We start from the raw sequence: 13,332 nt of genomic DNA on the forward strand, positions 1-13,332 counted from the left end.
AGATTGAGTTATATAATTTGTTGTTGCCAAAGCAATGCCATATAAGAGAATAAAGTTTTAGAATGAAGAAAGGTAAAAATGGACAGCATTAAGAAGTACAAAGCATTGTATTACAATGATCTTTTTGACCAGTGCAGAGAGCACACAAAGCCACATCCCTCTGACCTTCTCCATAATAGCAGATAAGTACTTTGATGGATAAAAGGCCATAATTACTTTTCCGTGTGCAAAATCCACTCGGAAGAGCGAATATTGATGGAAGCCTGGCCATAACTGAAATGGAACAATACCTTAAAGTCACTACATCAAGTGGTGATGTCTTTATAGCCCTGCCCTGCCTTGCTGCAATCTTGGAAAAAAAAAAGAAGATAAAAAAAAACTATGGAAGAGCATTTTTGCACACAGCTTTCCATCCTTGAGTTCACTACAAATGTCTGCTAATCCATGGTCTCCTCCAGAATGTTTGGGTCCACAGACTTAAAAGACAAAAACAGGGGACTTGTCTCTGCTTGACTCCTTCCTTGTCTCAGTTTGTCCTGAAGAATTCACTTCATCTTTAACACCAGTCTCGGCAAAGAATTTCTATCAATAAAAACAGAAAACCGTTGTCCCAAATGCTTCTCTATATTGCCGTGATTCTATGCTGATCCTGCTTTGTACAATGAGGGATTTTCATGTTCTTAACTGTTAACCAAATTCAGTGTGATCCCTGACGATTTTAATCTGTGAAGTTGAAGTGGCCTTGGCCTCGAGAAGTGTGCACGAAGAAAGGATCTTGGAAATAGATACTGCATAAAAGACAGCCATGAGCTGTTATTTTTCCCTCTTGTCTTCTTTATGTCGTATAAATTCTGCCGTGTTTATGCCTGTTTGATATTTTCATATAGATTGGGTTTACGAATAGACATTTCATCCTATTGACATATGCTTCTCTATCCATCCAACCATCCACTATCCAAAACCGCTTATCCTATTCAGTGTTGCGGGGGGGGGGGGGGGTCAGGTCGCTAGATTATCGCTGGGCTATGCTTCTTCACAGAATATTAAAGGCCCCAGGTTAAACAGGAAGGTAATATGAAAGGAAGTACATTTATTTGTATATATCCAAAGAATAGAATTACACCTAAAATTCACATTTAAAACCTTTGGAGTGTGTCCCCTGAACATGCTGAGCCAGATTTTTCTTTGAGCAACCACAATGGGAGTTGTGGCAATCTTCAGGTTGTAGGTCACATGCTTCAAATTATACTGTATGTATTACAATTTTTGCCATTGTGGTTATACTGTGTAACATGTCTCTAAAAATATTCTAATGCTCTTTATGTATTGAAAAGCTAACGGTATTTCCTGCAGATTGTTCTCCTGAAGACAAATATACATCAAGGAATTAAATACCATAAAGAAGACTATACTGTACATTTGTTTAAAAATAATGATGGGCCAACTATTTAATTAAATACAAAAAAAAAAAAGCTTACGTCCAATATACGATCAGAGGTGAGGAGCTTTATTCCCCAGTTGGAAACTTTGTAGTCGGCTTCCTTCTGCAGATCCTCAATGGTCTGAAGCAGCACCTGGTTCTGGTCTGCAAGGTCATTCACATAAGACCTCAGGAAATTCACCTTATTCTGCAAGAACAACAGCAGGATCAAAGGGTAGTTCATTTGCTTTGTTTCAACAAGCTGACAGTACAACCAAGCATTTTTCTACTATAATGCAAATTGTTTTATTTTATTGAGCCAGTCAAATTATCAACAAGCTGAAAATGTTGGGCAACTCTCAGAAACGAAATCCCCCAGATTCCCTTAAGAATTACATTGATAAACTACTTTGTATTAGCTTTGTATGCTTAAAGGGATACGTGTCTTTATGGACAACATAGGAACAACATTTTGTAAAGTAACTAAACTAATCCATCCAAAATAATTTCCTCTCTGCAACTACTTCCTACTGTACGTTGGGGCCAAAAGTCACCAGTGAACATGCATTGCTCTTGCAAATGAGTTGCAACATGAACATAGTTCCTAATACTTAGAAACTATGTTCTTGTCTTAGGCTAAGAGACAGAGTTGCAAAGACGGTATGCCATCTTCCCTGATCCATAAATGTAGTACACCCTCTTGGCAAATATGTGTTGTTTTTAAGTTGACAGATTACAGAAGTGAGATGCATAATTTCCCCAAGATTCATCAAATGTCAAAGTGAAGTCAGCTATCACTTTGACACACAGAAAAACAAGAACTATACGCCTCCAATGATGGCCTCGCAAGGGAAACATGAAAGCTCCCCAGCCAAGCAGGATAACAAACGTTAAAAATGTAATGCGTTATTTAGCTTCATCTAACCCTCTTGTCTTTAGGATAGTCTCATTGAAATTAAACAGGGAGAAACAAGGGGTGGGGAATCAATAGCCTCACACGGCAGGCTGTCAATTATTTTACTTTATGACAAAAACACACATCTGACGACAACAGCCAGAAATGGTGGTAATGGTGAAATCTGCTGATGGCCACAGGCTGTGATTCTACCACAGGTACTCCATGCAGTTTTAACACCTGGAGTAGGACCCACAAACGAGAGAGCAGCAACACGTTGCCTAGGAAGCTGTAAAATAAGCAAGATATCAAAGCAGATGATGCTTTTACATCAGATTTACAGCAGCTCGATTGCTTTTTGTGGAAAGTATTCACCTGCTCTAGTTATGTGTAGTATATTAGGGGTTAGAGCAGGCTCAGAAAGATATTATTTGCTGCTTTGTGTCTGGAAGAAAGCCCTTCTAAGTTTACATTTTATGCTTTAGAAAAGAAAAGGTCACCTGAACATGCTCCACCAATGATATCATCCTTCAGCACTGTCTTCCAGGTTATCTCAGTTGTTTTTTTTAAACTGCTAATACACTTGTTTCTTAAAGGGATTGCACAGGTAGCCAGAAAGCATACACATACAATGATAGTAGCTCTGATAAAAGGGAGTGCCACTGAATTTCAGAATAATTTTGCCTGAGAGGGGCGCCCGTACATCTGTGTTCATAAAACGTCTGTCCCCTAAAGCCAAACAAAGTCAACAAGCGGTTTATACCGTCCCCTGGTGCATAATACAACACTGATGTATAGCTTCAGGTTAGAGTAACTTTACAAAACATTGTAGATAGATGACGGTATGTAAGATAACATTCAACAGTTGCGAAACTGAAAATACATGCATTATACATGACTGCAGCATTTTTGGTTGACTTTTTTCTAGATTTGAAACAGCCATCAGTGATTGTGATGGCCATCTGCTGCCACACAGCTGTGAGTAACCCTCCAGCACGCACCTCAGCTTTGTTTACAGTTTGCACTAAACAGTTCATGTTCTTAAACCGATACACAATGACACATAGCTTTTGTTTCATGCATCATACTCACACTTTAGTACTGTTGGTAGAACATTAGTTTATTTTTGTAGGACACACACTTACTGCTGCACAGTTACACTCTAGTTTGTATTTAGATACATTTGCCTTAAGTTGTTCTAATTTCTATTTCACTTTCAGATACCAAGTGTTGAGAGTGCCACTGCTGGTTGCTGCTGTTGGAGGGACATTTTGCAAGGCTGGAGCAAAAGATGCCGCCCTAAAGCAGAGCTCTTAAATACAGGAAGTGGCCAATCAGAATGTACCATGTATGAGTCTCACCATGGGGGGGGGGGGGGGGGGTTATAGATTGTTTCTTTAGAATATATTAGTTAAGTTGTGCTTTGTTTTGGTTAGCTGCTGAAATATGTATATTGATGATGGCCGCTTTGTTTTGTTTTACTTAATGTTTAGTTGGTTGTGTTTGTCTTTGTGTTACCCCTTTGTTACAAAAATGGTCTGATCATATGTTTCCCTTTGTCCTCAGCTGTTGGTGGATTGTCTTTGTTAAGTCAGTTTGGTCTGTTCGGTTTTATTTAGTTTACGCTGACTTAGCAAAGCCATGGTTACGTCCTGTTTAGTTGACCTCTTCTGTGGGTCCAGAACTTTGTTTCATATATAATGGTTATTGTTTGCTCCATTTTGGGGTTAAGAAAACCCTCCTTTTGAAATTCCACCTGAGGCTCCTCATGCCTGCCAGCTTGGTCCCTCACAGTGATTACTGCCATAACGCATTAGAAAAAAATACTTTGTATGAATTCTATAATTGGGAGGTTGTTCTAACATGTTAGGAAACATTATAAACATACAATGGGTTCATGGATGAATGGGCTGTGTGTTTTCAATGGACAAGCTTTATGATTAATTGTCCACATCAACCTTTAGGACTCGGGAGCTTCTGAGTTCTAAACACATAACCTTGTTAAGCGGGCCCGCGACTGGGGCCGGCTGACCGAAACCCATCTCTGAAACCTTGTTACACTTGCTTTGATGCACAGCCCAGCTCACACAGGCTACATTCTGTAGCTAAATGATGTCACATGACAATCCTGATGATTAGAAACCTCTCTTTTTTAAATATGAGTGTGGATCTGTGTTCCTGATCCCTGCCGCTCAGATGGAAACATAATGCAATTTGCCACCTGTTACAAGTGCTGTGGCTTTATGAAAGCACCCCTGCGCTTCCTCCTGTCATTTGTCTGACAGGACAGAGGTCATCTTCTGATGCCCGAGTCGCGGTGGACAGGATGCTCTTTGATTTGTATTGGATGGATGACAACCTAATGACAATGGATGTTGGACGAAAACTGCACTTCCTGTGGAGACTTTGGGTCTGAAGAAGGTCCTCAATAATTCCTCTTCTTTTTTTAAACATAATTTATGTTGTGGACCTATGAATACAAGGTTCAGTGACCTGGATTTACCTGAGGAGGCTGCAAAGTAGCCCCGGTAAAACTAACCAAGTTGTAATTTCTGTTAGTCACTACATGTTACAGTATCAGTCAATGATGTCACACGTCTTGCACATGTTACAGTAGCTAAGAACTACTCATCATAACGTTAGACAATTATAATGGCAGCGGAGGTTTTGAACCCACATCTCCAGAAAGACTGGAGCCTATTTACAGCGCGCGACGCCATTACCTTAAGCACACACGTGTGACAACACCTTGTCATGTACTCACCTGTAGCAGTTCCTCTCTGGTTACACTGGTGTCCAGCTCCAGAGTTGTCAATCTCTGCTCGTAAAGTCCTCTGAACTCGTGTACAAGCTGTTTAATGTTGTTTGTCTCCATCCCAGGATCCTGGATGTCTACTCTCAGCTCCTCTTTTGAAGGAGAGGGGTTCAACGCATCCATCCCCTGTACAGATAGCTTCCAGTTTTCGCCTGACCCTGGTGATGTTTTTTTGTCTTTTGTCTCATATGGTTGTGCAAGTTTTTAGCATGGCTCGAATAAAAGTACACGCAATGTTTATGCAACAAACCGCAGGCTTCGAAAAAGCTAAAACTCAAAATCACGGCTTGTTCCTCTGGTTGAATCTTTGCACAGCTTTATAGTTTACGTTATCAGACAACTGTTGAGCAAACCTGAACAAAAAAGGCAATGCATGGCATTTTAAGTGCATGTAAGACATTATCTGTGTTACTTTACGTGAATTACCGTGGCTTCACCAACAAATTGGTCGCTATGTTCCGTTACTACAACGGAGGACTCTTGAATTATTTCCAAACAGACCGACGCTTCACCCTCATGTTTTGCCGCTGCGGTTGGCGCTGTGTGATCTGATTGGCTCATTTGCACCATCTGGCTTCGTAGCCGTGACGTAGCCGCACACCATTGGTGAGTTTTCTTTAGGAGGCGGTGCTTACTCGCACAACCCGGATATACGGGTTGTTTTGGTCTTATCAGAGAGGAATGGCACTGAGCTCGTCTTTACCTTGAACAGAAATGGGTAATTATAACTCCGTTGTGTTGTTTAGCGAAAATCCAAGCGTGCATTATTTTTCTTCCACGCCCTGGTATTCCCACGGAAAGCTTAAATGCGCCACTTCCGCTTCTTTTAAAAGACCCCCCTCCTTGTTGCTGTCTTCTGTCAGTGTTGTGTCTCCGAAGCGATATCTGTCCACCTTCACCTGCATATTTTCATTTAAAATCAAATCGATTGTTGATGCTTGTCGATGCGTGGATACTGTTCAAACGATCAACTATTATGAATTGTGAGTCATGTTGTCAGGTATATTTGCCATCTGCAACTTTGGATGGTAACCTTGTGAGTGAGTGTGTCTTCCTTCAAGAGTATGTTTTACTGCTCTGCACATAATTACATTATTCCACTAAATAATCAGTGGCAGAGATCAAAACCTTCCACACTGCAAATCAAGGTAAAGTTGATCTTATTGATTTTCAAGAGACCAACTTTACTCACTTCTCTCATCCCAATCATTACTCCTCTACTCTTATCTCTCTCTTGGTTATATCGCTCTTTCCCACTGGCTTTGACTGCACTGCTCTTGCACACTCTATCCAAAACCTAATCCCCACTGTGATTATCTCATAATGCTTTGGCCTTGTTATCAAAATGGAGCAGATTTGAGTTTTGTTGTTGTTAAAGACTGATGGGCATGGGCTTAAAAAATTAAGAGACAATGTCATTATGAGGAGAATGTGGACCGGCTGCATGAAATTGAAGTATAGGCATGTGCCTCTGGAGCTAGACACTTAGTGTAATGAGTGTGTTTTTAAGGGAGTCGCTGAAGTTAAATTGGGCTGTGATCTCACTCGGTCATAAGGTCATTTTATACAGTTTCCAGATGAAGGGAAGTGATAAAGGCAAGATGGGTTGTCTGTGCACTCATTGGGAAAGAATTCCACCCTCCTGAATTAGCTTTATCATTTTAGTCGTTTAAGAGAACAAAATACATTATATTGCACATACATTGTACATTTAACGGTTTTGTTAATTTTTATTTACGTCATTTCATTCAGTTCCTTTTTGCTCTAGAATCCATACGTACCAGCTATAGACGTATAGGAATTGGACAGATTTGTGTTCCTGTTACAGCTGTTTACATCCAGTGTGCTTAAATAATTGAATTTAAGTATATACATCTTGTTCAGTTGTCTCCAAGTATCACAGTATTTTTCATCATATTTGCAGTGCACTCGCTATAATGTGTACATTTTGGCTGGAAATCGAGGCATTAAACTTCTAAACTTGCCTAGAACATGTTGACATGTCATTATGGGTACAATTTGCAGAGGCAGAAATCCAATTCTCCCAATTGATTCGCAGATATAAAAGAAGGATTCCTAAAAGTAGGGTCTGTACAGAGGGTTTGACTGCACATTTTAAAATCTCCCATCCTGCAGTGGCCTTCACATTCTCAAAGATTTACTAGAGACACAAAGCTCTCCTCAGTTTAGAATTTTCTCATTGTTACACAGATTTATTTTTTAAAGTGACAAAACGTGTTCATGCATAAAGCAAAAGTTCAGAAATGTGCCGATCAAATATTCCTCAGTATAACACATTTTATTTGCATGAGGCGAGGCCCCAGTGCTCTCTGTGACTCTTAAGAAAGACACAACTCCAGTTCTCTCGTTTATTAGCTGTTCCATTCTTGTGCCTCTGCCCTTTTAAATGTTTCATTACTTTTTAAGTTGTTTTTTTTTGCAAACCCCTGTACTTATTACTCATACAGCCCCAGCATACTCAACCTTCCTACTCATGAAATCAATTAATTCTCTTAAATAATTTACCTTCTGAGCAAACCAGATTAAGCAGAGGACATTTTTTTTCATATGTCAGACGCGCTGCTCTAACTGATGTGTATTTTTTTTTGTGCTCAGGCATTAACTTGGCCCTCACCCCGTGGCTCGGAGGAGTCTTGGGTGATTACAAAAAGGGGAGAGCCTTGATAAAGCATTAGTGTGTGGGGCGCGCACACACATACACACAGCCTGAAGACCCCTGCATTTGAACGCATTCATTTTTCATGAAACAGACTCATAACAATTAGTCTGGTTACCGCCTGGGTAATCTTAGCGTCCCCGTAATGCCTGTGGTCCGCTGTATGACATCACTCTCTTAAAAGTTCTAAATCTGACATTCTCATCCGTTTTCACAGTGAGGACATGAGAAGGCCATGGCTAATAGGCCTGCACTCGTTCCTGGCGAAAGAAGGGCAATAAAGTGAGGGAGAGAGCGAGAAAGAAAGAAAGAAAGAAAGAAAGAAAAACCGCGACTAGAGTGCTCGGAGAAATAGGATCTATTCACCAGAGCTTTTACACAAATTAATTTACATGAAAGAGAGAAGAAAATGTAAAGTTGTAACTCAGCATGCTTTGCCAACGCATAGCCGATGTCATGCTACGAGCATCATAGAAAGCCAAGTGAACGTTTATGCATTATTTCAGCAAATATATTACGCTAACAACCGCAGTAAAGTGCGTAGGTGTTTGAGCCCTGCCCCACACCATGAGCTGAATCAAGACTTCTGGACACACCGTTTCCAAACGGCGTGGAATGATCGCCTTCCCTCAGTCTTTAGTCCTCTGCCCTAAACACCCTCATCCCCTCCCTAGACACCAAAGCCAAGGTCAAGAAGAAAGTGCAGCCTTTCTCTCTCTATAGGCTATTCCCTGGATGCCCGCACCTCAGTGGGGCTGAGCCGCATACGCTTCAGGAATGTTCCCTCCTCCTTTATTGTGACCGTCAGTCTCAAGGTCAGCTCCAAGGGAGAGGTTGGTGCTTATCTGTTTTTCTCCTCCCTTGTTTTGTTTTTTTCTCCCGAGCTATCTTTGCCTGCAGTTTTTTTTTTTCGCCCTTCACTGTATCAGTAGACAGTAGTTTAGAGCTCCTGGCTGAGGGTTTCATGACACGTTGTGTGACGCGTCCGTCTCTTTGTCAATCTGTATCTTCCTGTTGGGTAGCTGTCATTACAGCCCGTTGTCTGTTTTTTCAGAGGACCCGGTGCAGCTGCGAGGCTTCAGTCTGATACTCTGTACGCTTTTGTTGCCTCGTCTCTCCTTCCTCACACTGGTCATGGCCCCTTTTTGCCTTGAAGCGATGTTGCAGTTTGTTCCCTGCTAGATTGGATATTGTTGTTGTTGTTGTTGTCTGTAAGCTACGGCAGTCAGCCTTGAGTCAGTGCGCTCTCTTTGTCAGAACAAGATGCACCGACTAAGGGAACAAGGAGGGGGGGGGGGGGGAACAAACTCATCTGACCTGAATCAAAATAACCTTTTAATATTCACAGGAAGATCTTTTTAAAGTATTTTACGCAGCTTTGATAGAAAAGCAAGACCCCAGATTCTCTGTTGATTTTCCAGTGAACTCCTCTAACCTGCCTTCTGACTGCTGGCCGTCAGCTGCCGACAACCAGGAAGAGGGCATTTTGTCTTTCAGTCGGGTCGGTTGGCTGACCCACGAGATAATTATCAAGGCAATATATCACATCAGGCGAGCGCGGTTGTGCGAAATCATCCGAGAAAGAGTCCGTCTGCTTGTGTCTGTGTACTTCTTGTGTGTAGAATGGCTGTCCTCCAACACACACCGTGCCACTGCTCTGTAAACACTGACATTGACTGTGACTTTTGACTATTACATAAGGAACATGGATTTCCAGCCGTCCACAGTGAGAGCCCTGTAAATTCAAATGCTTAATTTTTATAGGCAGCCCGGCATTGACTGAAGTGTCTGCTTGTTATATATTTGGCAAGTGCTGCAAGTCTGAAGGGAAGCTGTCAATAGCAATCCCAGCTATTGATATGGCAGTGGGCAGGAGATGTTACTTGGCCCCCGACTCTGGCATCCCTCTGATCCCTCTACATCATAATTACATTAATATTGACAGACCCTTGACAATAGTCACATTACTATTGATAGGTGGCTGTCAATACCGTGTTTCCCCAAATAAAACATATTCATTCATAACTTGTAAACTGCTCGATAAAAGGCTTTGAAAAGAATATTGGACCCGGCCGGGTTTGCTCTCCCGAGAGGGCTGCTGCTGCTGTGACGGGGATTTCCACCACCTGGCTGTGTGTGTGTGTGTGTGTGTGTGTTTGTGTGTGTGTTTCTGTGGCCGTCTGTGTTACCATGCACTGATAGATTAATTTAGCTCTGTATGAGAGCTCTGCATAGATCAAGGCTACCCTTGACAAACATACATAGTCACACACACACACACACACACACACACACACAGGCACATAATCTCCAAATTTTCTCCCATCAAGGAAAAACTTTCAGATTAAGCTAAACAAATGGAGCCTGTTTATTGGTTACCATACACAGTCTGACTACCTCTATTTATTTATTTTTTTAAAGCCAAACTCCACTTCCGTCACAGGCGAGGTTCTAGTCACTAAACATGGCAGCATTTCAAATGCAGCTCAATGAATTTGTCACACCTGCTTACTTCAGCGTGAATTCACTCTTTTTTCATTCATTTGCTAATTCTAACTTAGTTGGACGGTGTATCCTGGCTCTATTGAAACATCATGAATACACAGATGGTCCTGTGCACCACAATAAACCCAAGCATTGCCACCGCATATATTTAAATGGGTTTTTTTTTTTTTTTGCCTCCTCGAGAAACGTCTAAAGTGACCATCATCTCTCTCTCTTTCTGTCAAAACTGCCATATTTACCCGGCTGAAATCTCTTTTAAAGCCTCGTGACAAATCCTGTTCAGCGAGACACAAAAGCCACTGTCAGAAAAAGGCCTCTCTCTCTCTCTGTCTCTCTCTCTCTCTCTCTCTCTCTCTCTCTCTCTGTCTCTCTCTCTCTGTCTCTCTCGCTCTCTCTCTCTCTCTGGGCCTCTTGCTCTGTCTCTCCTTGCGTTAGTTAGTCTCCCACTTCTTAAGCGTTTCATTTGAGGAAAGGGCAGATAAAACTGGGGGAACTGTGAGCAGTTTGGAATCGTATGAAAAAAAAAAAAATAGCCCAGACTTTACAATGGTGGGATCCCATATGGAGGCGACTCTAGGGGGAGGAAAATTGTTCCACATTTGGCAGATGTTTACGGTGTACCAGAGACTGTGCCGTTAGCCTAATCCCTAGTGATGTGATTTGTACACACACCCCTATCTCCAGAGGGAGCCGGCACCAAGAGCCCCCGAGCTTTGCCTCCTGCGTATCTGTGTGTGTGTGTGTGTCTACGTGTGTGTGTTGGATTGTGTGTGTTTATACGCTGGAGAGAGCAGTCTAAGACCCCCTGCTCTTCTGCATTGCGCAGCTCAAAGGTTGCATTAAGGATGGGTTTTACATGTGAAAAGTGATTTCCGTTTCTATGTATAAAGAAAAAATAACCTTCCTAACAGGATGGGCCTCACCTCCAGGGCCTCATTCCTCCCAACAACCTAGTTGTCCTTTTAATAGTTGTGCCTTTGTATACATTTTGTTCATGTCCCTGTCAAGTATGGAGTTGCCCGTAGGTTTATAAGGTATTTAATAATGTACGGTCATGAGACACTTGATTATTATTATTATTATTATTATTATTAATACTTGATTGGCAGTTTTAGGAGGAAGTTTTTTTATTTTTTTATTTTTTTTTAGCCATTATGTAAAACTTGTCTGATTACTTATGTTGATGCCTTCATGCACTTCAGTGGAAAGCCAAAGATTATTTCATCAACAATCAACTTGGTATGTATACTAACTCTCAGATTGAAGGCCCAAACTAAACAAAACTGATTGTTTACATTCTTTTGGTATATTATTTAAAGTTTGCATAATGGAAGTCCGCGCACACATTTCCTGAAAAACATGATTATCATATTTACACTTTTTTTTTCCAGCAGGTTTGGAAAGCGAGGACGACCAAAAAAGTTCGGCTGGAAGTTCTGATCCCGAGACCGATGTTGACCCGCAGACCCCAGTGCTGCGCATCAGCCAGCTGGATGCCCTGGAGCTAGACTCATCCCTAGAGCAGCTGGTATGGACCCAGTTCTCCCAGTGCTTCCACAACTGCCGCCCGGGCCTGCTCACGCCGCTGGAGCCTGAACTGAGGGCTCTGCTCCATTTGCTTCTGTGGAGGTTCACACTTTATTCCAGCAGTGCCACCGTGGGCCAGTCTTTACTGAGTCTACGCTACCACAACATCCTTCCCTCGTCTCCCCGTTACAGACCTCTGTCTCGCAGGCAGAAGCTGGGTCTGGCCCTGCTCACTGCAGGTCCCCGCTGGCTCCAGGAGCGCTCCCACAGCCTGCTGCTGTGCTTGAGTTCAGGAGGGCCTGTGTCTGAAGGAGACGGTGGTTTACTCCAACAGGGTCTCCGCAATTGCCTGTCCTTTGTTTCCAGTATCACCCAGCTCACAAGTCTCATCAACTTCCTTGTGTTCCTGAGAAAAGGTCGCCATCCTGTGCTGGCTGAAAGGATCGTGGGAGCTCAGGCGGTTTTCAGCAAGCCCAATGTGGTGCGGGACGTAACCTACCAGTACATGAACCGCGAGCTGCTGTGGCACGGCTTTGCCGAGTTCCTCATCTTCCTGTTGCCACTGATCAATACAAGGAAGCTGAAGGCAACTGTGCTGTCGTTTATTTTGGGGGGGGACAGCGCCGGTGGGGAGGGGGCGACAGATGAGCAAGGCGCGTGGAAAGAGTGCGGACTGTGCGGCGAGTGGCCCACCATGCCTCATACAGTGGGCTGCCAACATGTTTTCTGCTACTACTGCATCAAAAGCCACAGCATTGCAGACGCTTACCTCACCTGCCCCAAATGTGGCGCAGAGGCAGGGCAGCCTGAGCCGGTCAAGATGGAGGTGGAGATGACTGGCAGGTGATGGAGTGAAGAAGCGAGTTTATTTTGTAATTTCAGGGACTTGTTGTAATTTAAATGGTGGTTCAAATCTTTATCGTCGCTCGTATAGAATACACATACTAACATACGCATGACTAACCACCTTTGTATTATGACGTAAATGTATCTTTTAAATTGATTGAGTAATTAAACTTTATCATGTAAGAATATTTTGTAAAGACAGAAGTATATCAAAACGTGAAAAAATGGAGTTTAATAGTCGCGTATGAGTTTATGACTGGACTTCAGTCTTTATGATGTCTGTCTTTCCTGAACACACACAGACCTGCTATGTTTAATATATGTGTGCATATATTGACAATCCTCTGCCCCTTCCGTTTCTCCAACTGGACTTTGGACAGAATTATTTGTCTTTGGTGCACTGGACGGACTACAGAGAACCACACAGCATATATTTGATGAGCGAACGTGTTGATTTATGCTCCAAATTGGTTATGTGTGTGTGTGTGTGTGTGTTTGTTGAAATGGGAATATTTGTTCTGATGAAAAATGCAGAAAGTCAGCTGAATTAATAATGGGAGGAATTTCTGATGCCTCTCATCATGGCCAAATTAGCATTTGTTGTGTATTTTGTACCTAAATTGTATTTCAACATCATTAAAATTGAT

The 13,332-nt window shown here is 42.2% G+C and overlaps 1 protein-coding gene across 2 annotated transcripts; it reads left to right on the forward strand.

The window, feature by feature from the left end:
• The first annotated feature begins 5,786 nt into the window (after nucleotides 1–5,786).
• pex2 (peroxisomal biogenesis factor 2) lies at nucleotides 5,787–13,332 on the forward strand. Of its 2 annotated transcripts, none has more exons than XM_079181215.1 (2): nucleotides 5,787–5,848; nucleotides 11,704–13,332. In XM_079181215.1, exons 1-2 carry the CDS (start codon nucleotides 5,845–5,847, stop codon nucleotides 12,684–12,686), a joined length of 987 nt encoding a protein of 328 aa, XP_079037341.1. In that variant the 5' UTR covers nucleotides 5,787–5,844; the 3' UTR covers nucleotides 12,687–13,332. The 2 variants fall into 2 exon arrangements, with proteins under 2 accessions (XP_079037341.1, XP_079037342.1); XM_079181216.1 differs by having other exon boundaries at nucleotides 5,806–5,848; nucleotides 11,707–13,332.

This window comes from Pholis gunnellus, assembly GCF_910591455.1.
Source record: "Pholis gunnellus genome assembly, chromosome: 20".
Classification (NCBI taxonomy): Eukaryota; Metazoa; Chordata; class Actinopteri; order Perciformes; family Pholidae; genus Pholis; species Pholis gunnellus.